At 44.2% G+C, this 24,884-nt stretch overlaps 1 protein-coding gene across 6 annotated transcripts in view; it reads left to right on the top strand.

Moving 5' to 3' along the window:
• The window catches only part of KLHL5 (kelch like family member 5), a 105,900-nt gene that overhangs the window by 29,760 nt on the left and 51,256 nt on the right, over window positions 1-24,884 (top strand). The window contains exon 3 of one of the 6 annotated variants that reach the window (XM_075066514.1): window positions 19,382-19,558. The exons of 4 other annotated variants lie outside the window; for them this stretch is intronic. In XM_075066514.1, the coding sequence (XP_074922615.1) occupies window positions 19,425-19,558 (134 nt within the window). In that variant the 5' untranslated portion in view covers window positions 19,382-19,424. Of the gene's footprint in view, window positions 1-19,130; window positions 19,559-24,884 lie in introns of those variants that run through there. One more of the 6 variants, XM_075066513.1, reaches the window with a different exon arrangement.

The following is a 24,884-nucleotide window of genomic DNA, read 5'->3' as shown; positions in this document are numbered from 1 at the left end:
TCCATCGACCTAGCTACAGCCTCTTGGGGAGATGGGTTACCTGTGCAAATGGGAGAATCTCTCCCGTTCTCATAGGTGGTGTGTGCACTGAGGCACTATAGTGGCACGGCTGGAGTGGCTTAGCTGTGCTCCCAGGGCTGGCTCCAGGTTTTTTGCCACCCCAAGGAAAAAAAAAAAAAAAAAAGGCCACCCCTTGAAAAGTCCAACCCTCAAGGGGTCAGAATGCCACCCCTTGAAAAGGGCCGCCCCAAGCACATGCTTGGAACGCTAGTGTCTAGAGCCGGCCCTGTGTGCTGCTATAGCATTTTAAATGTAGAAAAGCCCATAGGCTCTCTGCAGATTGAGTGCCACCCGGATCAGTCTCTGGCAAGGTCCTTAAGGTGGTCTGGGTGGATATTCAGTTTATGTCCATCATTGGTGATCTTATTGTGCTACCAGAGCTTTTTGTAACTGTGTGATCACCGGCTATGTAATGGTGTGCCTTGGTAAATATGCTTTGTAATCTGTTGGTCTTCCATTCTAATAACAGATACCAGGAAAACCCCTAAACTGAACCAGTCCTGATGGAGACAGTTTGTTGGGTTTGGCTAAAAATATTGTAATTTCCGATCTTGTCCTGCCCCTTAATACGGCGCAGTTGACAAAAATGATGAGAATCAAAAATGTCAAACCACTGCACTTCAGCCTTCTTTAGCACCCGTCACTGCCATATAATAGAGCTGTTGTAGCTTTGGTTCTACAGATTTGTAGCTTTGTAGCAAGTTTGATGTCACACTGTCCCCACGGAGGCCATTGAAGGGCCCAGAACATGACAGTAGCTGCCGCTATATAAGTGTCAACATCTTTTGAGCATCCTCTAGTACCATCTATGCTTTCCATAAAGCAGTCAGTTCCCATGTGCAATGTGGCAGTATTACATTGCTATTGCGACCATTCATAAAACTTAAGCTCAAAAGATACTGTTGTGATCATCTAGTTTGACCTTCTGTGTAGCACAAGCTCAGGCTGCATGATAACAGGGAATTAGTGGGTTCCTTAGTGGCTGGTTAATATCTCCTTGCAGGAGGATGCGATGGCAGGTTCCCTCAAACACAAACTTAGGTATTGCCATACTGAATCAAACCTGAAGTCCAGCATCCTATCCTCAACAGTCACCAGCACTGTATGCTTAAGAGAAAGGTGTAAGAACTCTGCAGTAGTCAGATATGATGTAATCTCTACCAACATTAGGTTTCACCCTGATCGCTAATAGGTAGAGATTGGTTTAAACTAAAAGCATGACACTTAATCTCTTACACAAAATTATTATTCTTAATTATGGCAACTTTGGATATTGATATCCATATATGTCTAATCCCATTTTGAATATTAATTTCTTTGCCTCAGCAACTTCCTGCAGCAGTGAGTGACTCCTACAGTTTCACACGTTATGTAAAAAAATTCTTAGCTTGTATTGCTGTTGAATGCCCTCTTGTTCTTGTGTTCCTCGGGTATCTGCACACCAGGCTCCCACTCATTCTAGCCATGCACCCTATACACAAGAGTTAGAATGTTTTTAAGGAGCAGTATCCATTGGGGCTGTGCATACATCCTGTATGCCCTTGCACTTCCCTTTCAGAAGGCATAAAGGGCACAGCAACGCCAGTTGCCTTTCAGTTTCTTCTTAATGGCCATGGCAGTGAGTTGCCAAAACTCAGTGTCCTCTTAGCTACTGTCCTATCTAGAGTGTACTCCTAGTTATTTTTGTCTTTCGATATTTTGTTCAGCCCAGTGGTGATGGGTGTGTGGGGAGTAAAATTAGTTAGCCCTGGTATCAGGACTCAGTAATCCTATCGGCCCTGTGTTTGAATCAAAATCATAAGGTTTTAAAACCTGTCCATATGATGATGCAGCAATGCCTTTAAATGTTAGGCATGTTAAATGTCTTTGTTTGGGGGAAATCCATATCGCTGCAAAATGTGTGGTTTGCAAATCCTTTTCAAAGTTCATTCAAAAAGCCAGAGAGGCATGATTGAAGCTATTTTTAATGGAGATGTCCATGAGAGGCACATCAGACTCTGAAGTTCTCCTGAGAGAAGAAATTCCTGCTCCTTCTGCAGATGAACCATCCACAAGAGGTCCCACTCTGGGGTCTGTTGGAATGAAGAGAATGCATTTGTCCTCTAATGCATCAAAGACTGTCTCAGATGCCATTGGAGCAGTCCATGGAAGAAAGGACCACAGTTCTAAGTCTGACTCTCAGTGCCATTCTTTCTCTGATACCAAGTAAGAAGAAGCCTGAGAATTGTCACTCCAGAGACCAGGCCTTATTTTCATCATATTCTGTTGGCAACAAGAAATGGTGTCCATAATGTTCTGTATAGAGCTGTCAGCAGCCTTTGAAATTCTTGACCATGCAATTTTCCTAGTTTGGTTACACAATACCATTCTAAACTGGTTCTGTTCTTAAAGAAGTTTGGGCAGTTGTTCAGCTGCTTGAGTGATCTCTTGTGCGGTGGAGTTCCACAAAATTTATTATTCCTCTGGTTCAACACTGTGAGACTTTTAGAGAAGATAGTGACATGATTTGGGTAGTTATCTTACTGGAATGCAGATGACACATACATATAGGTGTAATGAAAACAAGATAAGGTTGTTCAATATCCTTAGGCTTTCCTAGTGCCAAGCTGCAACTGAGGCTTGTATGACAGTGAACAAGCTGAAGCTGTGGCCTGACCTACATCTAAAACTTAGGTTAACCTAGCTACATCTCTCAGGGGTCTGAAAAATCCACACCCCTAAATTAAGCCAACCTAAGCCCTGGTATAGGCATCACTAGGTTGTCAGAAGAAATCTTCCATTAACCTAGTTACTGCCTCTTGAGGGAATTGATTTACTACAGCAACAGAAAAAAACCATCTATTGCTGTAGCAAATGTCTATGCTATAGCAGTGTAGCTGCAGTGCTGCTGCTGTAGCGCAGACATAGCTTCAGTCTCAGCAAGTCAGATGTTGGGGGAAGGAATTTAAAGGGAGTGCAGGAGTGGTTGCTTCCACCCTTATTACAAAGGTGTTTTTTCCATCCTTCTTCAAGAGGTTTGCAGTTTGGCAGTGTTCTTGGACATTTGTCTACTCAGAGAATTTGTCAGTAGGTGGCAGTTGCTGAGCCTTTTTTTTTTTTTTTTTTTTTTTTAAATCTCTGCTTGTCTAGAAATGTGTGACATTTTTCAGAGGCAGACCTCACCACAGAAATATCCATGCTTTTTTGATTTCTAGATTGGTGTATTACAGCGCAACCCATGTTGGGCTATAGCTGAAGATCACTTGCAAGCTAGAGCTCATGGAGAATATGCCTGCTTACCTCTTAAGGGGTATTGGCTGCAGGGAACATGCACTATATTCAAGGGTGAAAGTAACACAGAAGATGGGAGGGATGGGGCCTCAGGCGGAAGGGATGGGGCTGGGGGTCAATCTCCCCCAGCCAGCCCATTCGTGCTGCCTGGCCCGTGCTGGCTGAGGCTCCATTGGTGATTTTAAAAGAGCCCGGGGCTCCAACTGCCGATGGTGGGGCAGAGAGGGGAGGCGCAGCGCTTTAATGTCGGCTGTGTACAGGCCAGTACTGGCGGCCACTTCTTACCGGTACACCGTACCAGCCTACTTTCACCCCTGACTATATTCCTGTTTATTTCCAGGTGCAGGTCAAGATGCTTGTACTTGGATACCACTGTGATATATAGATGAACTTAAATCCATATAGCCATATATGCCTTAAACCAGGGGTCGGCAACCATTCAGCAGCAGTGTGCCGAGTCATCATGTATACACTCTAATTTAAGGCTTTGCATACCGGTAATACATTTTAACATTTTTTTTAGAAGGACTCTCTATAAGTCTATAATATATAACCGAATCACTGTTATATGTAAAGTAAACAAGGTTTTCAAAATGTTTCAGAAGGAGCTTTATTTAAAATTAAATTAAAATGCAGATCTTATTAGTTTAGTGTGATCCTTGGCCTTGCTTTTCCTTGCTGAGTTTTCCAGTGTCTGGTGGCATGTATTTGGATACTTTAAGCTGCACACAGGCTTCTGAGTGATCAGTTGATAACCGGCTGGAACCCCAGATTGGCAGCTGAGTTGAGTGGAGCTGGCGGTTGGTAGGGCTGAGCAGGGCTGGAGGCCTGTACCCTGTCTGGCAGGGGGCCTACGCTGGAACTCCAACTGGAAGCAAGGTAAGTGGGGCTGCAGCGGCGACCCCGGCTGGCAAGGGGCGAGCAGTTGGAACCCCAGAGCAGCGGTGGGTTGAGCAGGTCAGCCTGCCCAGCTCTGGGGTTTTGGGGGTGGGCTGACCTGCTCAGCCCACCCCCACTCTGGGGTTTCAGCTGCGAGCTCCTGCCAGCCAGGGTCTCAGCCCACTGCCAGCCTGGGGTTCCTTCACCCAGGCCAGCAGCAGGTGCTGAGTGGGACCAGGCTCAGCTCACCTCGCATACCATCAAAAAGCGGCTTGCATGCCACCTTTTGTCATGGATGCCGTATGTTGCCGACCCCTGCCTTAGACCCTGGCTTCCATTGCTTTTCTCTCCAGAAGCCGGTAAAGTTAGTTGAAACACTAGATTTAAACATATGGAACTAGTAGCCTGGCTTTCTCTCATTAGAGATCCCTTAACTCTGAAATATGCTTTCTCTCCCTCCTCCCCTCACCCCCACTGGTTTGTCAGAGATGTAGTCTATCCTTTCTTTTACTTGTGAGGTTGGTTTGGATAGCAGTGGCACGTTTGATTTTTAAAAAAGTACCCTTTCCTCTCTTGCATCTTCAGAGGTGGAAATGTTATGTCTGTTTAAATTTGTAGACATGTCCTGAGACATGTTATAGGATTTATTTTTCTTATATTAATAAGACTGAGAGCTGAGCAAGGTCCAGTTGCTGCCCTACAAAGGTCCTGTCATGATGCCATAAATCTGAATGCTGTCTCTGCTCTAAACAAAGCTCCTTCTTTTTTTGAAGTCCCTCTCAGGCTGTTCCCATTATCCTCTGAGTGTAGCAAAAAGGAAGCAAACAAAGGAGGACAGAAAGGGCTTTTTTTCTTTTACCGTAATCACTTGCCTTCAGACACAAGTAGGTTTTTTGTCTGTATGTAACTACTGTCTTTGGATTAATATTTTAATCAGATTTTATATTTTTAAATGTCTACAAAAATAGTTTTGCAAGCCCGGTAACATTCCAGAGTGTGCATTTGATCAGTTACAAACATCTTAAGTATGCTGAGGCCCTCATCTGTGCTGAGACATAGATGACTAGTGTTTGTTAGAAATATTTTCAGTTGCCAGTATTTGCAATCTTGTATCAATTTTTTTAAGTTTAATTGTGTTCTAAAGTTTGAATTACTATATTATACAGTACAAAGCAATCTTTGGAATTAGAAGAAACTAATTACAGAAGTTAAAATAACGACTTTAATTATATTTAGATTTTTTTATTTAGTTGACAATTAAATGGAATATTAAAATCTTCTAATGATCAGTTGAGTATTTTGTCTCTCAGGCCTTGACTTGAAGTACAAAAGAGCTGTTCAGGATAAACAGATAATTGTATAATCGATCTGACAGAATAATCAACTTGAAAATATAGTATTTGATGATGCAGTGGTGTTTGGATGATGATGATGATATAATTGTGTAAAGCCAAAGGGTAGTAGCAGCAACAACAGGAAAAACACCTGAATAGAAGAGTGCTGGTTTTTGGATCTTGAAAATGCTTCAGTAGATGTTGTTATATATTTATTTGGAGGTTTAATTTTAAGCCCTAATTTCCTAATAGAAAAATTAATCTGAGATAATAAATACCAAATAATAGAGACTTATTTAGACTTACCTTTTTAATGGGTGTGTGTGTATATATTTATTTAGATGTATTAAATCCTCTTTAGCACTGTGGGTACTTCACATCTTTATGAAAATGCATATACAAAATTCAAATAGATTACTATCTACAGAAGTCTAGCACAAATAAAATCTCTCTCCTGCCTCTGCTCATATTGTAGCTGTATTTCTTTAGATTGACTAGTTGAGGTTAAATAGCATCTGCTGACCTTTATGATCTCCTTAACATAAATATTATGTCTAAGTTGTAACTAATTATATTGGATTATCACTCTTCAACACTTAGACAAATGAAGCAGGCCATATATATCGTCTTAAGAATGCGAGTGCCCTGAATTCCTTTTTAATAGTTAAAAGCCAATATCTTTTTTTCCCCCCTTCATTTTGATAAATTATTCTTGAGACCTTTTTGTGGGAAATAATTTATTAAAACTGTCTTGCTGAATTCTTTCAGGTATCTATCTTGTCCTCTAATGCAAGTTTAACTATTAGCACCAATGTAAATGATTCCAAATGCAGAATTTGGTAAATTAAGCTCCCAGTCATGCACATACTTAAATTTTTGCAGAACCTTGCTCACTTCAGTCCTCCTGTTGAAGTTTATAAGACTAATCATGTGACTAAAGTTACATGTGCCCTTAAGTGTTTACGGGCTCAGAGCCTCATGCTTTCTAGAAAATCAATATTCTATTATTAGTTGATTTGGAGCCTGTCAAGTTCTAGAGCAGGGGTTCTCAGGACAAATTTTTTAGTGGCTCAGAGTGTGGCCACCAACTCTTTTTGGTGTCCGCTCTCACACTTTTTTTTCCTAAAATACTTGACTAGCTTTAGGAAAACCAAGTAAATATGCACATATACATGTCCAAATCATTGTAATGTATTTATTGCTAGCTAGTAAGTCTGTTGTGAAAAGTGATATTACAATCAGACAAGTATCCCTTTTCACAGCAGATTTACTCAGCCCTGGCAAGCCTGGGGACAAATTAAGCGCTGGATGGAAGGATAGGAGAGGCAGTGGGGGCCAGGGCAGATGGGGGGGTGGAGCTTGAAGTCCTGCGACCAGAGCCCAAAGCTCCATGACTGGAGGACAGGGTCCAGGGATGGAGCCTGAAGCCATGTGGCCAGAGTCTAGGGCCTGCCACGGTGCAACCAGAGCCCAGGGCTGGAGCTCGAAGCCCCACAAGCAGAGCCTGCTGCCCCACCACCCCAGGGCTGAAGCCCAAAGTCTGAGCCCCACCACGCCTGGGAAGGTGGGGAACTCACTGGCTGCCTACTTCTCCAGCGTTGTGCCCCAGGTGTCTCCAGAGGGGGGCAGAGTCCAACCCCTGCTGCTGGCCCCAGCATCCAGGAGCAACATATAGGGGGAGTGGGGCTCTACTTTGCCCTCCTCTCCCCATCACAGCCCAGGAGGCTGTGGCTGCATGTAGCCATGGTGGCTGCATTTGAGAAATGCTGTTCTAGGGTGTCTCCACTGTAAGTATATAAAACTCCAATTAATTTCAACGGTATTATATTAACAAAGAGAGGACAGTGTGCCTTTAGGTAAATTGTTTTTTTTTTATTTGCTATAAAGTAGAATATTATACCTTATGAAAAGATGTGTTTAGGCATAGATTCTTTGGTCTGCAAGTTAAAAGCCCCAATCTTACAAAGACTTACACACATGCTTAACTAAGCACTGCGAGTAATCTCATTAAGGGCTTGGCTACACTTGCGAGTTAGAGCGCATTAAAGCATCCCCGGACGCCCTAGCTCCTGATGCATCCACACTGGCAAGGCACATGGAGCACCCAGACTCAGTGGCTGGAGCACTCCTGGTAATCCACCTCCACGAGAAACATAATGGTTGCTGCACCCCGGCTGGAACGCCGTAGTGCCAGTGTAGACGCCCTGGTCTATTAATGTGCACTGATCAGCCTCCAGAAGTGTCCCACCATGCCTATTCTAGCCACTCTGGTCATCACTTTGAACTCAACTTTCCCTGCCCTCTGGTGACCAACCATCAGACCCGCCCTTTAAATTCTCTGGGCATTTTGAAAATCTCCTTCCTGTTTGCTCAGCAAGGAGTGGAGTGCTCTCAGCAACTCTTTCCAGGTGACCATGCCTCCATGCACCAGGTGATCCCCAGTATGGAGCAATGGTGAGGTGCCGACCTCATCAGTGTTTGGGGGGAGGAAGCTGTCTGGTCCCAGCGGCGCTCCAGCCGTAGGAATTACAATACTTTTGGGTAGATATCAAGGGACATGATGGAAAGGTGCCATGACCGGGATGCACTGCAGTACGTGGTTAAAGTGAAGGAACTGCGGAATGCCTACCACAAAGCCCACGAGGCAGACTGCCGCTCCGGTGCTGACCCTGTGACTTGCCATTTCTACAAAGAGCTGGATGCAATACTGGCAGCGACCCCACTTCCACTCGGAAGACCACCATGGACACTTCAGAGCCCAGTTCAACAAGGCAGACGGAGGAGGAAAGCAGGAGCGAGGCTGGTGAGGAAGAGGGGGACAGCCCGGCATCCCTAGATGCTTGCAGCCAGGAGCTGTTTTCAAGCCAAGAGGAAGGTAGCCAGTCTCAGCAGACAGAGCTTGGGGGAAGAACAAACAACAGAGGAGGTGCCCGGTAAGCAGCTTTTATTTTGGGAAGGAAGTTGTTTGGTGCGGGCTCTTGGGGCAAGGAGGGTTAGAGCTGCATGCATGCCTAGATGTGGAATAGGGTGTTGATGTGCTCTCTCACATTGTGGTAATCGGCCTCAGTGATGTCTTCAGAGGTCTCGTGCAGAAGCTGGGCAATCCGCTTGTGCAGGTTCCTTGGCAAAGCTGCTGTGCTCCTTGTCCCAGTAAGGCTAACATGTCCACACCACTGTGCCGTCATGGGCGGGGGGACCATTGTTGCACACAGGCAAGCTGCATATGGGCCAGGGCAGAAGGCGCATTGTAGTAGAAAACCCTCCCTTGCTTTCTAGGTCACCCTCAGCAGCAAGATACTTTCCAGGATGAACTCATCCTGTGGGGACAGTGTTCAGTATAGGAGCCCCCTGCAGCTGTTGGCTCTCCCCAAGTCACAGATTCCCAGAGGACAGTATGGCCGTGAAACAATCAGTCCCCCTTACCCTTGTGCTTGCTTAAAATTTTGAGGCTCCTGTGCACCTTGCTTTGGGATGGGCAATTTCTGCTATTGTGTACACTGTATTTGTCTTTAAGTTTGGCGAATCATTGCTCTGTCTAATGTGAACAATGTGCCTCTGTTAAGTGTTGCTTTTTGGCTTTACAGATGCAACCTTGAGATCCGAGCTGTCCTTGTTATCGACAGCCGAAAGACTCCAAAGAATCAGGAAGCGTCCATGAAGAAGCAAAGAGGACATACTGCATGAAGTCATGCAGCAGTCCCTTAATGAAAATCAAAAAGTGCAGGAGTGGAGCGAAAGTGAAAGGAGGGTCCGCCAACAGAATGCGGATCGCTGACACCAAAGCATGGAGCGGCTGCTAAGCCTCATGGAGCGCGAAGTGGACTTGATACAGGGACTCGCAGCAATGCAGGCGGAGCACTTCCATGCCCGTGTCTCCTCCCCCACCCTGCAGCCCTTGTCCGAAAACTCTTTCCCTTATGTCTTTCCCCCATGTCACCACCAACCCACTTTCCCCAACATCAGGGTTCTTATTGCGACCAGCTGCCTCCAACACCTATAGCTTCATCACCAAGCCCTGCAAACTACGACCCTTACCCACTGCACTCAACCCCCATCACCATGCATTTTAGCCATCCAGAAGTGCAGTACTCATTGCATGGCACTCCAGACAGGAAGGCTCAGTATGGTAACAGGACATATGCAAATCTGTGATTGTCCCATTCCCCTCCCCACCCCCTTTCCTCATCCCACACAGCATAGATGTGTCATGCCCTTTCTGTTTCCCAAGCAGTTGTGTTTCTTTTCAGTAAATGAATTTTCTTTTCAATACATGAATTTTTTGGCTTTGAAAACATTCTTTATTATTGCATTAAGTAAAAGATACCATAGCCCAGGAAAGCAACAGGCACTGCAAATCAGTGCATCATATGTAGCAAACACAGATTCCTACTTACACTGGAACCACTGCACTTCACTCCCGTGCAGTGCACCAAACATTACTGGTGGCTTTCAGCCTCAGATTGCTCCCTCAAGGCATCCCTAATCCTTGCAGCCACATGCTGGGTCCCTCTAATAGCCCTGTTCTCTGGCTGTTCAAATTCAGCATCCTGGTGTTGAACCTGTGAGGTCCATGCCTGACTGAATCTTTCACCCTTCCCTTCACAAATATTACAGAGGGTACAGCACACGGATACAACCGTGGGGATGTTGTCATTGTCCAGGTCCAACTTCCCATACAGACAACACCAGCAGTCCTATAAACAGCCAAAAGCACACTGCACAGTCATTCTGCACTGACTCAGCTTGTTGTTGAACCACTCCTTGCTACTGTCAAGGCCCCCTGTGTAGGGTTTTTTGAGCCACGGCATTAACGGGTAAGCGGGGTCTCCAAGGATGACAATGAGCATTTCAACTTCCCCTATGGTGATCTTCTGGTCTGGGAAGAAAGTCCCAGCTTGCAGATTCCTGAACAGGCCTGTGTTCTGAAAGATGCGTGTGTCACGCACCTTTCCTGACCAGCCTGCGTTAATGTCAATGAAACGCCTACGGTGATCCATAAGTGCCTGGAGAACCATAGAGAAATACCCCTTGTGATTAATGTATTCAATGGCTAGGTGGGCTGGTGCCCGAACTGGAATATGCGTCCCATCTATCGCCTCTCTGCAGTTAGGCAAAACCAGCCACAATGTCCTGCACGTTACCTAGAGTCACTGTTCTTCTGAGCAGGATGCGATTAATGGCCCTGCAATCTTGCATCAACAGGATTCCAATAGATCGACTTTCTCACTCCAAACTGATTAGCGAACAATCGGTAGCTGTCTGGAGTTGCCAGCTTCCAGATTGCAATAGCCACCTGCTTCTCCAGCGATAGGGCAGCTCTCAATCTCATGTCATAGAATCACAGAATATCAGAGTTGTAAGGGACCTCAGGAGGTCATTCTTGCGCCGCAGGATGGGGGCAAGCTCAGCACACAGTCCCATGAAAATAGCTTTTCTCATCTGAAAGTTCTGCAGCCACTGCTCATCGTCCCAGACTTGCATGACAATGTGATCCACCACTCAGTGCTTGTATCCTGAGCCCAAAAGCGGCGTTCCACAGTGGTGAGCATGTCTATGAATGCCACAAGCAATCTCGTGTCATATGCGTTATGCGAGTCAATATCATCATCGGACTCTTCACTGACAGTTTGTAGTTTAAGGAGTAACTCAACTGCAATTCATGACGTGCTGGCAAGACCCATCAGCATATTCCTCAGCAGTTCGGAATCCATTCCCGCAGATCAAAAGAGAAGACAGTGCTCAGTACAAAAAATGTTTAAAAGTGGCACCAAATGTGGATGGATGCACAGGGATTTCTGGGATGCAAAGCAGTGCATCACAGGGCATTGGGACAGGACCCAGAATGACCTGCTTCCTCATGACCCCTTCCCACAAGCCACAGCACCAAAATGGGAAGAGGTACTCTGTGGGATAGCTGCCCATAATGCACTGCTCCCAATGCCTCTGCAAGTGCCACAAATATGGCCACACCAGTGTGCTTGCAGCTGATAGTATGAACACACTGCAGCGCTTTCCCTGCTGTGGTCTCCGAGAGCTGGTTTAATTCACAGCGCTCTACATCTGCAAGTGTAGCCATGCCCTAAATTAAGTACGTGTGAATAGGTTTTTTCAGGATTGGGCCTCTGAGGGTATGTCTGCACTACAGAGATTATACTAGCATAACTACTCTGGCATAATCCCATAGCGTAGGTGCAGCCTACATGCACAAAAGGGTTTTTCCATTGGCATATGAACACTACATTCCTGAACAAGATTTGCTACATTGATGGAAGCATTCTTCTGCTGACATAGCTGCATCTCCACTGGGATTAGGTCATCATAGCTGTGTTGGTCGCGGGTGCATGTTTTGTCATAGCTATGCCGACCTAACTTTTTAAGCAAGTGTAAATCAAACCTGTGAAGTGACTATACAAATGGCATTATGGCATCCTCTGTGCATGTGTGTATCTCTCTCTCTTTCTCTCTCATATCAAATATGCTCAGTTTCAAAGTTTAAAAAAAAAAGACTTTTCCCCTTAACTTTGAGTACTACAAACTCAACTGGGCTCTGAGAATTAAGGTGGATTCTTTTCTTTTTGTGTTTTCTCCGTGATAAAGGTTCTGAAAACTAAATGTAAGCCATTAGTTGCTCCTGTGCAATCCTGTTAATTTACATTGAAGGTCCTGGTGATATTTATCTATTCTAAATGCATACATAACATCCTATTACAAAAAACTGTGGATTATAATTTCATATAATTTAGGCACAAACTGTTAGAACATATGCTTTATTATTATCTCTGGGGAAAGTGTGTGGGAAATCCAAATTTGTATAATCTCAGCTATGAGGGAAGTCAAGAAAATTGAAAAAACTTTTGCCCTTTTGTTATTTCATAATACAACACAGTTTATTCTCTTATTTCTGTATGACTAAGTCTACAACCTTGCGCCAAAAAAAGCAGTAAATTGTCGGGAGTTCCCAGTAAGTCAGTCGAAAGGGCTGAAAAGCACTAGAGTTGGCAAGTCTGCCATTGTCTTTACTTGATTTACACAAGAGCAATTTGAATTTAAAGAAATTGTTTTGTTGATATGAACAAAAGATAGAATTGAGCTCAGTCTCTTAGTTGTGTTGGCTTTGCCATGCTAACTGTAGCTGTAAAACTTGCTGACATGTAAGTAGGTATGACTTTGAATACAGACAGGAAGTATCTGAACATGAGCCTAGGTGTTAATGTGTTCACCACTTCTTGTCCTGTCCTGTCCTGTCTCATCTGTCATCCTTCACAAACACTGAGCACAAATACACAACATGGAGAGAGGGGATAAGTAAAAAGATGCCATTATTTTCTTTGTTTTTTAGAATAGAACCATGCTTTAAAAATCAAACTGCAAAATTCTTGTAAGTTATATTTTAAGTTAATATTTAAACAATAATTTCAGCAGAACTTAACAAGATCATCTGGAAAACAATGCATTGTTGGCTGACCTCACTGGTATTTCTTTGTTTATATAATATGGTAACTTTTACTGTCACATCCAATCAATTCCAAAATTTCAGGGAAAGTTTTAAGCATCATTGGTCAGATTACTAATGATTTTGGGGACAATCATAACATCTAAAGAGGCAAATGGTGATTCATCTGTCAAAGGCATCCATTAACACTTCGCAGCACAACAGTGTCTTTGCTCATCTCTCCAGTACAGATGAACGTATTGACATCATGAACGACAGAAGACAAATAGTTGTTTTCCCTCCTGGGAGCCAGGGGTAGGATACTCAGACAGCAGGGGTAGCCGGAGGGAGAGAAGAGGAGAGAGATGGCTTCTTTCATTCCTACCTCCTAAAAGTCTGGTGAGGAGGAGAGGGCGTCATATGTTCAGCCGTCCCTTTCAATCTATTAGGAAGAAAGGTACTTTGCTGGTGTGGAGGAAGAGAGTCGCACAGAGTTCCTGACAGGGTGGGGAGAACAGAGACTTCTGCTGTGGGGGAAGGGAATGGGGGGAAAACAGAGCCCATTGTTTGGTGGGGTGAATGGGGGACTCTGCTGTGGGGGGGAGGGGGGAAGCTAGAGGACTAGAGCCCCTGGCATGATGTGAACAATGGGGGAGGGGCGCACACAACTCCTGGCGGGGTCAATGGGGAATCCTGGTATGGAGGGCATGGGGGTGCATAGAACACCTGGTGATGGTGGTGAGATTGGTGGACTCTGGCATGGGGGAAGGTTGGAGAGAGTGCATAAAGCCCCTGCCATTGGGGGATGGGGAGAAGGAATGCAGGTGGACCTAGAGCCCCTGGCAGGGGGGAGAGAATGGAGGACCCTGATAAGGAAGGAGGGAGGGAGCAAAGAACCCTTGCCAAGGGAAAATTGGGAGAAGTTGAGAAAATCCCTGAAATAGAGTCGTAGGAGCATGGCACACAGGGAGCTTGTGTGGAGGGATGCATGGAGTCCCTGGTATTTGCAATAAGCTCAGCCTACAGAAGCCATGAATTGTGCACCCCATTTGTATATTGATATTCATTGACACTGAAAACTGATATCAGATATACGTGTCCAATAGAGAAAGGGGAATGGGTTTGATCTATCTTGTAAAACATCATGTAACTTCTGTGTATGATATAAAATCATCGTTATCAAAAAAATTCCATGATACTACTCTGATCAAGTGGAGTCAGCCATCCAACAAAAGCAGCAACAATAATCTCATATTCTATACACCCACTCAACCCTTTTGGTTCCTAACTGCCTAAAAAATAGTAATCTGGGCACGCTTCAAAGGTTAACAAATCTGGGGTCTGGTAGATACAAATTGAGAAAACGGAAGCACTTCCATTGATTGCAGCTGTGATAACAAGTGAAAGAATCATTCCCTCAAGTTACCATTCCCTAAATAATTTTGAGCATTATGGGTTAAAACCAATGCTTTTATCAGTTCAGATTCCAGAGGATTGTTGACCCTCTAGTCCATGTAGACTGGAAGTCACTCTCTGCCTTTTAAAAATCCTGAGTATTTTAAAATGTGTTTTCCTGATTGCGCACCTTGACGAGTTCACCTAGTAGCTCTCCCCTGTTGTGTGCAGCTGCCCAGTTGACCATGCAAGCTCCACGTACTAGATGCACTCCTGGCTGGAGTAGACAAGAGGTGTTGGATCTCCTGGGCCTGTAGGAAAAGTAAACTATGTAGGCACAGTGATAAACCAGCTGTGGAAATGTGGGCATTAAGAAAAGATTGAACATATAATATAAAAATAGTAAATGAAACAATGAACTCATACTTCTGTGGCTCTTTTGCGTAATGTGGATCGCTAGTTTGGCTCCTTGAACCATTGAGGTCTGAGTATCACAGGTCTAGTCAGTCCCACCAACTGAGCACAGATGAGCCTGATGAAGGGGCAAGAACCTGAGGTAAGTGTATGCATATATTTTTCCTTACAGTGCTTAAATGTAAAGATGGTGCCCAGCTCAGTCCCAAGTTAGCAGGGCAAAGATACCAACTTTTCATTGCTCTCTCTTCTCCTGTGAGTAAAACAGTGTGACACTGTATGGAATATGTGGAACACTTTGTGACATTATTGTCAATGTTATAAAATTGCAATGAATCATGCTGGATATTCTGTGTGTCAGGGAAAATGTTATGATTTTCCCAGTACGATAATCTTGTTTATATGTTTGTATCACATTTGTATTATGATTTATAGATTTGTAGGGAATATCTCTATTTCAAACTTGTTCTGTGAATCTAGATGACACCTCCAAACAGATTGACACCAGCACTGCCTAACCTGTTCGATGGCCCATCAAGGGTCATCAGCTGTACAATGAACCCACTCAAAGGAACCAGGGGATACACCCTATGAGTCAGCAAGCAGGGCCACCTGGGGGGGGGGGGGGGCAAGTGGACAATTTGCCGGCCCGAGGGGCCCCACGAGAATGGCTGAGGTCCTCCTGGCACGGCCTCTGATCCCTCCTCGCCCCTCTCAGAGCTCCGTGCTCGAGTTCGTGGACGTAGCGTGAGTGCTGTCGGTGTGATGAGCTCCTTTCCATCAGCTGCATGTAGGGCGGGGTTGCGAGCTCCGGGCGGGCTGCCGAGTCCAGGCCGAGCAGAGGAGCTCAGGGCCTGCTGGAGCTCACCGCCCCGCACCTTTACACACGGCTTGAGCGGGAGCTCGGCCCACTGGAGCACGTGCAGCGCTGCTCGGGACGCATCCTAGATGCGGAGTGCTAAGGCTCTGTGGCTGCCTGGTGGGAGGACCGGGGGGGAAGGGGCTGGGCCGCGCGGGGTTGGACTTACAGGGGCAGGAGGTCCTGGGGACAGTCGGGAACAGGAGGAGCAGAGGTTTGGGGGGTGGTAACGGACAGGGAATGGGGGGTTGGAATCGTGGGATTCGGAGATCTGTTAGGACTCAGGTGTGCTGGCATTGGATAGAGTTCGGGAGCAGTCAGAGGGACAGGGAGCAGGGATGGGTCCTGGGGTGCGGTGGGGGACTCCTCTGGGGAACGGTGAGGGACAAGGAGCAGGATGGTCGGGGATCTGAGGGCGGCAGGCAGTTGGGGGGCAAGAAGTGGGTGGGGGTCAAATAAGGGGCAGGGCCAGGCTGTTTGGGAGGCACAGCCTTCCCTACCCTAAAGTTCATTCAGCAGTTTGAGGCTTGCAGAAGAGCCAAGCTGTTAGCTTTTCCATTAGGGCTACCATCCTTTCACTTCTCAAATGCCATATTATAGTCTATATTTAATTTCAGTGCCATAGGGAGCTTCATGTCGGGGAGGGTAGCTTCATTTAAAATTAGCCACTAGGGGAGGGATCACATGAGAAGAGCAATATCCTACACCACCTACCTCCTTCCCAACCCTACAAAGGGAGACGCCCCTCCGTGCATTCCCTGAGGCTTCAGAGGGGTTAAATGAGTGGTTCTCAAAGCAATTGCGGGGGCCCCTGCCCCCTTACCACGTGGCTCTGAGCGGGGAGGAGCTCAGGCCTCGCTGGAGCCACGCTGCAGTGCTGTCCAGGGATGCTTGTGGATGTGCTGAAGCTCCGGGAGAGGGGTGGAGGTGGGATCGGACCGGGGCCAGGGAGGGAGCCTTAGCCATTCTTGTGGGGGCCCCTGCGGCAAATTGCCCCACTTGCCCCCCCCCTCCCCTGGGCGGGCCTGGTCTGCTAGCTAGTTTTCAACCAACCTCCAGTCTTACATAGTAATACTCTTGGAGGAATAGTGTGCCACTTGCACGTGCACAGAATTCATGTCTCCCAGAGATTTCTTTGCTTCCCTGCAGAAAAATCACTTTCTGATGGGGGAAGCAAAGGGAATCTACAAAACTGGTCATACACTGCTCCCCAGCAGCGCAGGTGCATTGTTTCAGGCATCTGCAGCAGCCAGCGGAGAGGTAAATCAGTGGGGGGAGCTGGGAATGCACCAGCCAGTGGCTTCTACCCTGTGCCAGGCTTAGCTGCTGTTCCTGGCAGGGGTGGGGAGGATGGGACTTCCTCTTCACCTGCAAGGAGCGGCCAGGGCTGGGTCAGACCCAAGTCCAGAAACCTCTCTAGCTGCAGGAATCTCTGCACTCCTCCTCCTTCCTGCCCCCATTGCTCCTCAGCCGTGGGGGGGAGGGGTCACTGTACAGGGAGCTGCTCCTCTATATGCCCATGCATCTATACCCATCTCATACCCAGATAGCCTCACCACCTGCACCCAGACCTCCCTCCCACTGAGGCCCCTAAATCCGAACTTACACTGCAACAAGCCTCACCCTCTTGCACCCAGACACCCTGGCCAAGCCCCACCTCCCTGCATCTGGACCCCACTCCTGCACCCAGATTGCATCACCACACTTGAACCCCCATCCCAACAAGCCCTACCCCACCTGCACCTGACTAGCTCTCCAGACATAGACCACCACCTCACTGAGCCCTACCAAGCAACACCCGGACCTACACCCCATCATGCCAGCACCCAGAAACACCCCCACGCTGAACTCTCCATAACCAGACACCCCTTGCTGAGCCCCAACCACCTTCACCTGGACACCCCCCCCCCAGAGTCCCATTGCCTTTCCACTTGGAACCCCTCCCTCAATGAGCCCCTGTTTATCCAGATCCCCCCATACCCAGACCACCCCACCCAGCTGCCTGCAGCCAGATTGTCCCACATAGAACCCTTATCACCCTACACCTGGATCTCCCCACTCTACGCCCCTCCACACTTGGATCCTGCTGGGCTGAGCCTGGCTGTCAACATCTGGTGTGCTTGGCACAGAGGGGCAGAGCCCCAGGGTGTTTCTGGGGCAGGTCTGGCCCTTGTGTTATGTCAGGGTTGGGTGCAGTCTCACCATTGAGTACATGTCCCGGGGTGAGGGCTGCAGGGTGATCTCCCACCTGTGTGCAGTCAGTGGCCTGTGCTCCCCACTGTCATGCTGGAGCCTCCACATTTATTTATTTACCAATAAAATTTGCAGAATTTTTAATTTTTTGGTGAAGAATTCCCCCAGGAGTAAATATAGGAACTCCTATAGCAAACTGTGATTTTAAAATATCCTTGTTGTTTGACCTTTTCTTTTCCAAATACAAACAGAGAATTCTGACATGAGGTTTTAAAGTATTTTAAAAGTTAAATTACTGCTTATAAAATATATATCTAAATAGCACTAGAGACTGAACTCCTTTCTGCAAAGGCAGTTTTATTTTTTCACTCTATCTGACCAGTGCACTTTAAGTTTTACCTGTAGGGGGCAGTTTTAGAGGTGAGAAGATAGAGTGGTCTTGATGCCCCTTGAGTCTGTGGTGCCTCAGACTCCTTGATGATGATCAATTAGTTGCAGCTGAGGTTATGGTTTTCATGATGTGTAAATGGACTGAGACCATTAGCGCATTTCTCCTAGGCTACTAAGCAACCATCAGTAGTAACTTTCAGTCACTACAGACCCAGATTTGATTCAAATCAGCATGTCAAGATGAAAGGCTCTGTAACCCTTTACCTGTCCCCTGAGCCGTCTAGTCTGTTTGAAAAACAATTTGATGCATTTCTTGTAACTGGAAAGAAATAAGGAATCCTTTCCAGTTCAGATTTTCCTGAAATAGAATCAGCATATTGGAATATTTTAGCCTTTTTTAAAAGTGATTTCTTAACAGTACAAGAAAGTGTTTCATTTGCTTTTTAGAATCACTGTTTTTTTTTTTCCTATTAGTAGTAGCAAGAGTTAACACAGTAGCGCAGTAGAAATTCTGAGATGCAGCATAGGAATTACATTCTCTGTCATTTGTGGTTTAAGAAAAGGGGGTGGTATTCAGCATTTGAAAGGGCTTTAATGAATGCTGTTAGTGTTTGTGAAAGCTAATGGTCAGAGGATGTGGAGGAAAACAATAGAAAGTGCATTGGCTGCTTCAGTGTGACCTGATTAGCATTTTTCTTGATTGAGGTGACTGTTTCACCTTGTATGTTCATCCCAGTATTTTTCATCATCTCTTGCCACTTGTTTATATTCAGATGACATATGATTTAAAAAAGCGCTTTTATGTATGTGAATGCAGTCCCTCCCAAAATTTGCTTGCCATATGCAGGAAGAGCATTTGTTTCTCTAGTCTTGGTTGGATGCACAAATCTTCTTTTATGTGCATTGCTTCGTGCCCTGTTGCCTAGACGATCACTTGCTTTCATTGAGGATGTCTGGCTCTCGAAAAGAGTTTGACGTGAAGCAGATTTTAAAAATCAGATGGAGATGGTTTGGTCACCAGTCATCAGTCCCTAATTCTGCAGTGGACAGCCACCAGGGAGACTTCTGGAACAGAGGACAAAATGCAACAACTGATGGGACAAAGTTTTTAGATCCAGGTAACCTACCATTACCTTTGGTATCAATTGGTTACAGAAGGTCTAGCCAACAGGATTTCCAGAATTTGCCTTCTTGGCCAATGGCATCCACCTCTGAAGTCCCTACATTTGAGTTCACAACAGAAGACTGTGGAGATGCACGTTGGCTTGGCAGACCAGAAGCAGATGATGGAGCGAGTGAAGAAGAAAATGAATCGGACAGCAGTTCATGCAGGTTAATTGTTGTTTTCCTATTTTGGGAAACTAGTTGTCATTTAATGTCTTGAATGACATTTTATGTTTCATGCCTACAAATGTCAGCTATAATTTATCCTAGATTAAAAATGCTTCAGAATTTTCTGATCGTGACATTGCATCAAAAGCATAAAAATACCGATAACTGGCAGAACATATAATTGAATATATTTGCTATGACCAAATTAAAATTTAACTGTAATATAGCTGACCTATAGCAAAATTAATTTTTACAGCTACTGAAAATAATATGAATACAATAGCTTTACAATACTGTTTTTTTTTTTAAATTACTTTAGAGTAACATTTGTTTTGTGCTTAGCTGTGTTAAGAACTAGTTTTACACTAAATTAGAAAGAAATAATGTAGAGGTAATATTTCTATAGCTCTGAAATCTTTAAGTATTTTTGAGAATAAAAGATTCAACTGGAAAAATAAATTTTATTTATTTTAGCTATGAATTTCAGTTATAATTTTCTCATGTATTTGCATTTTTGCAGTGTTCTGTAGTTGTAAATCTGAACATATAAATCTGTATTTTAAAGTCCGTTTTCATATGTTGATTATGAAGCCGAATGTGAGTACAACTTAAAGGAAAAAATATTTACTTCATTCATTGAAACTGATATATTGCCAACCAGCTTGTGCAGCAAATTAAAACATGAAAAGTCCCTTAAACTGATTGTGGCTGTGCTAATCAAGCATCTTAAATTGTAAACCTAATTATGTCCATAAAATTATGGTAATAGTTTTGTTTCTGTCTTACATCTTGTTTCTGGTGCTAAAAATAAATAATATGTTATCACTATTGTTTTTATCAAAAGGTATATGTTAATTGGTGGAAAATTAGTAATACGTAATTTAATTTCTCTTTTTTTCTCAGTTTTTACTAAAATGTCAGTTTATTTTCATTACATCCTTTATTACTTAGCTCAACTATACTACACAGAGTAACATGTCTTGCTGTGCCCTTTTTTGGTGTTGTAAATATTAGAAATGCTACAATAGCTAACTTGCCATCTCAAATTAATTTTCATGGTGTTTGCTTTCTAGCTTTTAAAATTATTTCACAATGACTAGATATTCTAAAGAAGTGTGACCTATCTTTTTTTTAAAGGGGGCAGAGTTTTATTAATAAGGCTATTAGAGATAGATCAGTCTGGTTAATATAGTTTCAATATGTTGCGTTCCCTTTGGAGAGTGTACACATATATAGAAAAATTTAGTTGGTGCAATGGCAAACAGACAAGAGCAAACACTGCACAATTTATGGTTTATATCCTTAACAAAACAAAAATTCTCTCTGTTTAGGAGTCAACATAGCATTTGCTTTTATCACTGAATTGGAAACATTTATCAGAATTATAAGGGAATGAAAAACTGCATAATGAGGCTTTATAAAAAGCAATTTAGTCTTCCTGTAATAAGTATATTTAGCTATCAACAAAATGAGTTTCAGAGAAAGTACCTAAGAATCTTCTATATGAGGTAATTTTCAGTATGTGTTTTTGTAACTGTTCATAGAATTGTTTACAACAGATGACATGAATGCATCACCATTCAATCTTCAGATAGTCTTTTTAATATTTTCAGAAACATCTACTTATTCAGTGCAATTTTTCTATGTACAGCACTACACAAACAAAAGAGGATATTCTCAAGGTGAAAACAATTGGTATAAAAACCCATGTTTCATTCAAAGACATCCATGTGCAGTCTTTAAAATTAAAGAGACATTTTGATTTGCAGAAAAGGTCAAGTACAGGAAAGGAACTGAAGTATGACCAATAAAGCTAGCTAATAAAAGAGTATTACAGTTATCTGTTTAAAGTATAGGGGGAATCTGTGTGTAATCTAGGTAATTTAATTTTATTTATGGTGGTTGAGTTCTGTTTTTTGTTTTGTTTTTGCAAGTGGTAAGGGTTATGTAGTACTAAAGACACAATTGAAGTACAAATCTTGTCTGGCTTTTGTATCCTTTAACATGTAACTGCATCCTTGTTTTCCTATATGTTTACACTCGTAATCTGAATCATGTAGAATTATTTGCCCGATGTATTTATTCTTTGTATTGTGAAATGTCATGCCTAGTTAATGCTAATGGTTAAGAAGGTGCTTCATTTAATCATTTGTTTGTGTACACTTGCATCATCAAGATAAGGTGTGTACTAAACCATTTCTGCTACACACCCTGTATAATAGGTATGCAAGAACCCCAGACTGGAATAATCTAAAAATATCAAACAATGTGGCACATCAGTTGACACAGTCTGACTGACTGAGCAGTTGGAAGCTCTCTCCTGCTTGTGTGGTTTTTAAATCTCTTTACATTAATGATTACAATCGGTCTTCTGTGTATATTCTTCTAAAATACAATTTCACACTTACTATGTTCTTTTGGATAGCACAAAAATACTTTGTTGCACTCGGATTTCCTTCCTAATGTAAGGGCCCCATTTTCCCTTCAGTGGAAATAAGCCACATCTGGGAGTAGAAAATCCATTTTAACTCAGTTTCTTTCATTGAATTCTTCTGTAAAAGAGGGAATACCTGGATGGACGGGTGTGCTCATGCATACACACACCATCCACCCTCCTCTGTCATAAAGGAGAATGAGGTTCCAAACCTGTTGATCTGCAGGAGAGAAATGTTGTGTGTGTGAAAAGTTCTTGCATCTGCACTCCTGTCTAGCTGAGTGCCATGTTGCAGGCCGTGAAAGCACAGCATGATAGAGGAAATAATAATCTTGTATTCTGCATGTCTCCTCCCTCCATGCCATATGAGAATATGTGGGCCAAAGCAGAGGGAAGAAGGGGATTTACATTCTGTTTCTGGTGTTAAGAAAGTTTAAAATCTTAACATGTATATTGGGACGTATACATGAGATACTTTTTGCTATTGATCCTCTCTTACACCTCCTGTAGTGCTGTTGTGTATTAGCTCTTAAAAACTGTACCTTTAGGGTTGCCAACTTTGTAATATTTAAAAACTGAACACTCCAGCGGGAGTGCTGGAACTTCCCCTACCCTGCCTTTTCCCTCCCAAGGCCCACCTCTTCCCCCGAGGCCTTGGCCCCGTTTGCTCCTCTTCCCTCTCCACTCTCCATTGCTCGCTTCATTTTCCCTCTCTTTTCCCCCCTTTCCTTCCCCTCCCCGCCCCCGCTCGGGTTGGGAGGGACTTACCTGCAGAGCAGGGGCACAGAGGGGCAGCCACTCAATGCAGATAGGAGGCGGCCTCTGCTCAGTAGGGGATGGCACAGGTAATGACCTGGTGTCTCCCTGCCCGGATTAACCAGACTTTTGATGTCTAGTCAGTAGATCTGACCAGACACTGTCAGGTCCCCTTTTTGACTGGCCTTTCTGGTCAAAAAACTGGACACCTCACCACTCTAGTGTAAGCTAGGCATAGAGAAAGTTCATTTCACCTAGATATCTCTGGAAGATTGTTAGGGATAGGTTATTTAATGATTAAATAAATACAAATTAAAACAAAAACAATACCATGGAACTAACCAGATCTGTGTCAGACATCACCGATCAGTTTACTAGTATAGTGTATCCTTCCTCCCCACCCCTCACTCTGTTGTCTTTTTAGATTATAAATTCTTTGGAACAGGGAGTATGTCCTATGTGTTTGTATTGTGCCTTGCGCAAAGTAGATCCACCCTAAAATAATGGTTGTTTGTAGATTTCTCAGTTGTGAGTTTGTTTGTATTAGGATGATACTAAGACATGTAATACTAACTGAGGGGCTCATAGAGGAGTATGTACTGGTTGTATGCCCCATCCTAGAAAGTAAACCAAAATCAGAATAGAGACACTGATAATATGAAACAAATTTTCCCTTATAAAACCAAAATTGTCAGCATACATATAACTAAAACAGTTCTCAGTAACTAAAGCAGTTATAGAAAGTATTATGTCCTGTTTGTCTCTAGAGAGGACTCATATACATACAGGGGCTAAAAAATATTTTTTTTTCTTTATTTTTTTTCCAACCTGGGTCAGAAAATTCATTTTAGCATTGTTCTATTGTGAAAGGTGTAGGTTTAAAAAACTGTCAAGGTCTTTTCCCCCCACTTTGAACTTTAGCGTCCAAAAAGTGGGGACCTGCATAGACCCTTCTAAGCTTAATTCCTAGCTTAGATCTGATAACGCTGCCACCAGCCAAAATATAGTTTGTGTTTGGCACACTTCTGTTCCCCCACATTCCCTGGGAACCAAGACCAACCCTGGGCGTCTTCTATAACAGGAAAATCACTTCCCCTCCTCCTCCCTTCCCACTGTTCCTCCTCCATGGGTTACCTGAGAGGCTCACTGATCAAGACTCCTTGGAGCTTAAACAAGGATTACCTCCCCCCCTCCTTTCCTCCCACATCCTATGATGTTACCTGACCTATCCTCTTGCGTCTTTAAAAAGAAAAATCAACATGGTTCTTAAAAGAAGCTTTTATTAAAGAAAAAAGTAAAAATTATCTCTGTTAAAATCCGATATGGTAATGCTTACCAGGTATTCAGTTCTATAGCATAGAGATTTCCCCCCCCAGCCTGATGCAACGTTACAGCAGAGGTAAATCCTTCCACAATCATTCACGTTAAGAAAAATATCAAGACTTGCCTTTTCTGTGTTACTATATTTGACATGAGAGACTGATTCAGAAGTGGTGACTGTGTGCGTCTGGTCCCTCTTAGCCACCGAAGCACGCCAACAACGCCACAAAGACTACCCTCCAGATTTGAAAGTATTTCTCCCTTTCCTCTGTGGTAGGTCGTCAGCTAAGTTCACTGGTTCTTAACCCTTTAAGTAAAAGACATTCCTTAACATTTTTTTCGATGGTGCTTGTTTGTATTCCAAGTGTGTCCGGGCGCCGCCGTGCAGTTCGTCGAGAATTTCCCTGAACACCTGCAGGGTGGCGAGGCCCCTGTCTGGGCCTTGGCGGCACGTATATTGCCTGCGACCGGCCGCTCCATCTTCCTTTCGCCGTGATCGTCTGTTGGAAGTGGAATCGGTAGTTGACCTCACTCCTGGTTCCCCGTCCATGTTTAGTTATGTTAGTGTTGGTTGTAGTTTTGTGTTATAGTTATGAGTGTTGTTAAAGTAGTGTATTAGTTTAGGGCTCGGTTTACTCTCCTGCCTCGCTCCGGGACCTGGTCATGCTGGCTTCCCGGCTTACGCAGTCTGCATGTCGTCGGCGATTCCATACGGAGCCCCATACTGTTGCCTCAGTGCCTGGGGGATCCACTTGACGGAGATGTGATCTGCTTATCTTCAACCGGTACAAACGCACTGGGCAAATTCTTCTCTGA

The sequence above is a fragment of the Chelonoidis abingdonii genome, chromosome 5 (assembly GCF_003597395.2).
Source record: "Chelonoidis abingdonii isolate Lonesome George chromosome 5, CheloAbing_2.0, whole genome shotgun sequence".
NCBI lineage: Eukaryota > Metazoa > Chordata > Testudines > Testudinidae > Chelonoidis > Chelonoidis abingdonii.
The sequence above is the reverse complement of the archived record's forward strand: the minus strand, read 5'-3'. Positions and strand labels throughout refer to the sequence as shown.